The following is a 3,718-nucleotide window of genomic DNA, read 5'->3' on the forward strand; positions in this document are numbered from 1 at the left end:
CTGGATAAAGAAACTTTCAGGGTGTTTTCACACCTGATAGTCCTGTAGATTTGATTCGATTTGAGACCAGAGCAGCTACATTTGTTACATTTTCAGCTGCTGCGGTTCGCCTTCATACTACACCAAGTCAAACCAACCAAACTATCTGAAAAACCTGTTCCCCTCCTCACCTGGGGGGCCGATGCATTAAAAACCACTTAAGGAAGCGAAGAAGCCATTGAGCGCAACTTCCTTCTTTGGAAAAATCCAAACTGCTATTTTGGTCCAAACTACAACCAAAATAAACATTCTAGCATGTTTATTTTGGTTGTATTTACCCAGAATGCCCTGCGCTGAAGTCCACTTCCACCTCACAGAGCAGCCCTCCCCCACTCAGCTCCTTCAGACTAGCCAGCAGCAGTTAGCGAACACCTGGTAGAACTGCAGCATCTATTGAGATCATAACAGGAGCTACTTCTCAGTGAAATGCTGGTAAAATTGTTGTTGAGGAGCCATTTTGTAACGACTTCCTGAAGGTTTTAAAGAGACAGGCTCAGTTTCAAGGCATTAAATCAGGAAGTAAAAGACATGTACAAATTGCAACAACTGAAGGTAACATAGTTACTTGATTTAGCTATAAATGGCACTACTAAAGATTATTGGACTACTTAATTAATTAGTGGTTATTCCCATAATTGATTCATCATGATTAACCCAATTAATCGTTTTGGGTACTCTGCTTAATAGTACAAAACATGACCGTCAAGTTATTTATTTTTTCTAAATTGTGAGCACATTAGCCACCTCCAACACTGAAAAGAAGCTGCAGACATAAAAACAAATTAGTTTTCACCCTAAAGATAAATCATCCTAAAGATTCTCATACCGTGAAGGAAAACATCGTCTGTGGGGAAGTTAATGTGACCAGAACTAAAGTCATGGTGGAAATCTGTGTGAAAGTTAGTGTGTCATATTAAGTAACGAGCTTGCTCCAGAAACAAGAGGCACGCGTGGAGTGGGCTGCCCATAGTGGGCGTGTTGCCTCCGTGTTCTGGAAGTCTAAATTTTGACAACACGCAGGACGACGTCGCGTTTCTCCTCCTTCCCCGTCCGGATCTTCCCTTAAAGCCGCCGGATCGGGCGCTGCGAGGCGCAAAGCGCGCAGCGTGTTCTTGGAAACGTCTTGGAAGGTTTACGCACGACGCCACGCCACGCAGCTGGAGCCGAAGCGGGACGCAGTTTAGTTCGGAAATCTCCTCTTTCCGTGTGTGTCTGCTCCTTTCCTCTCGGATCTTTGTTTCTTCCTCCTGCCGTGTCACTCGGTTCTGGGTGACTTCACTGTGACTGTTTCGGGTTGGGGGAGTGGAAACGAGCTTTCCCCTCTGAAGGGCAGCAGCGTTTTTTCAAACAGAGCACACAGAAAGAGAGGATGATCCCACCGGCGAACGCAGTTCAGGACGACAGCGGAGGCAAAGAGGACGAGCAGGACCAGGATGAGGCTCCAAAATCCCCGACGATGAGCGCCAGCCAGCAGGAAACCAAGGTCTGCCCTGGAAATCATATTATTTCCTAATCAACACTCGAGTTTTAACAGGATACAAGTCTAAGAACAAGAAACTTCTTTCAAATCAGTTCAGCTGCGGTCAACTAAACAGCAACAATAGTTTCAAAATAGTTTTAAAACCAATCATAGAGGAATATTCAGTTTCACCTGACAGAGACATAATATTGAATAATAATCAGAAATATTATTATTTATTAGAGAACCAGATGGAGATGCACCATCCTTCTGTTTTGGGGTTTTAGGAATCAGTATAAATGTGTTTTTATTTTTTATTTTTATTTTTTATTTTTATTAAATCTGAATTTTAGAGAGCAAACAACAGATTCTGGACTGTTATTGTTTATTGATCCCATTGGAAGCCAAATGGAGAGTGTATAACTGCACTTTTAGAAGTAAAATCTTTATTTAGCAGTTCTCTGTTTGGATTGCTCATATCATGTAAATGTGAATTACCCGATATTCCAAACTTATTAATGTCCCTCCAGTTTCCATCAGCTTAAAGTCTAGACTTTAATTTGACTGTTGCAGCACTTTGGTTGTTTTTTCCAGCTGTTCTGTTATAGATTCCCGTCTGTGTTTGTTGTCGTCGTCCTGTTGATGCCCCAGTTTGGGTCAAGCTTCACCCGTCAGAGGAATTTATTTCCAAAATGTAGGGATGAAAAGATTCATTGGATAATTTGTGATAAACTGATTACTGAAATAATCGTCAACTAACTTAGCAATGATCAATAATTGACTAAATTATACAGACTTTAAAAAAGACAATTTGCTGAAAGAACAACATACTCAGACCAGTAATTAGTCTAAAAGTGTACAAAAGTAGAGATTACATTTATATTTCTTCCATATTGAGGAATCATATTGTCTTAAAGTCTGAGTTCATTTTTTTTATTTCAAATCTTGGATATTTACACTAGAAACTAGACAAAAATACTTGGTAAAATCTTGTGTTTTTGCACTGTAAAAGTGAGCCAGATAAGTTACAAAACTAATTTTAACTCCTATAACTTTGTGTTTAATTATCTTACTTTAGATAATTGTTGATTTTTGCATTATATTTTATTGAATCAACAAGTTATAAGGAGTTTCCTGATTAAATTAGATTCAAAAGTGTTTAATTTTGGTTCTAATAATTGTGTCTAACCAAAAGTAGTTTTACGCTTTCTGCTTGTTCCTGATGGAAGCCGAGCAGCAGAGATTTGTAGCTGCCTCTGGCGTTGTCTATGTGGGTCACATGTTGGCCGGCCTCCTACAATTAGCAGCACATTATTGGACTGTAGTCGTCCGCTCTTCTCTTCTCCTCTCCTGTCCCAAAAACTCCCACACAGGACCCAGCAGGCCTGCTCTCGCTCCAAATGTGAGTGAGGAGCTGGTCTAGTTTAGCTCCACCTGTGCTGACAGTCAGTTTAAATCTGAGTTGAAATGAGCAGCAGCGCCACACCGGACGTTTTGTTGATAGAAAAAGTAGAAAAGTTCTCTGGTAGTAAAGCTGTGTCTGTGTTTTCATTCCTCCTTTTAAGAATACTCTGAGACCTGAGCATCAGAAGCGCAAGGTGAGCCTCCACTCCTGTGTAAACTCAGCTGATTTTAGGCCTTCATTATATAAAAACATACCTGCATGCATATATATATATATATATATATAGATAGAGATAGAGATAGATAGATAAAACCTGTTTCAGATTATTAACTTTTGGTGCTTTTAAAGTAAAATCACTTTAAGGAATCTAGTTAAATCCATCATCACCCATACTTATAAATAGCACTTCTTCTGCATGTGATTAAGATTTGAAACTTTAGCATTGACTAGTAGCTGCGGTTTGTTTAACCCTTCCTGCTTTATGATGGGTCCCATAAACCTGATGCATGAGCTGCATGCACACATTTCCCTCACTGCTCTGTATTCAATGCAGCACCAAAAAGAAGACGGATGATAAAATTACACAAATAATGATTAATCTACCGACTGCATCACCAGAAAGGTTGGGAAGTTTTCAAAATGAAAGAAAATGAGCACTTAAATTTAATCAAAAATCAAAATATGCACAACAAAAGCCTTGCAAATGGATTTTTCTGTTTTCTTTTCTTTTTTTTTCTTCTTTTTTTTTTTTTTAGCTCTGATTGCATTAATTTGAAATGTGTTTATTTAGAAGAAACTGAGTCAGACCAAGAACA

At 39.1% G+C, this 3,718-nt stretch overlaps 1 protein-coding gene across 2 annotated transcripts in view; it reads left to right on the top strand.

The window, feature by feature from the left end:
* The first annotated feature begins 768 nt into the window (after nt 1-768).
* stac (SH3 and cysteine rich domain) overlaps nt 769-3,718 on the top strand; it is a 34,658-nt gene continuing 31,708 nt past the window's right edge. The window contains exons 1-2 of one of the 2 annotated variants that reach the window (XM_016661844.1): nt 769-1,522; nt 3,064-3,096. In XM_016661844.1, the coding sequence (XP_016517330.1) occupies nt 1,409-1,522; nt 3,064-3,096 (147 nt within the window). In that variant the 5' untranslated portion in view covers nt 769-1,408. The remainder of the gene's footprint in view (nt 1,523-3,063; nt 3,097-3,718) is intronic. The other variant, XM_007574143.2, reaches the window with a different exon arrangement.

The sequence above is a fragment of the Poecilia formosa genome, unplaced genomic scaffold, assembly GCF_000485575.1.
Source record: "Poecilia formosa unplaced genomic scaffold, Poecilia_formosa-5.1.2 Scaffold345, whole genome shotgun sequence".
NCBI lineage: Eukaryota > Metazoa > Chordata > Actinopteri > Cyprinodontiformes > Poeciliidae > Poecilia > Poecilia formosa.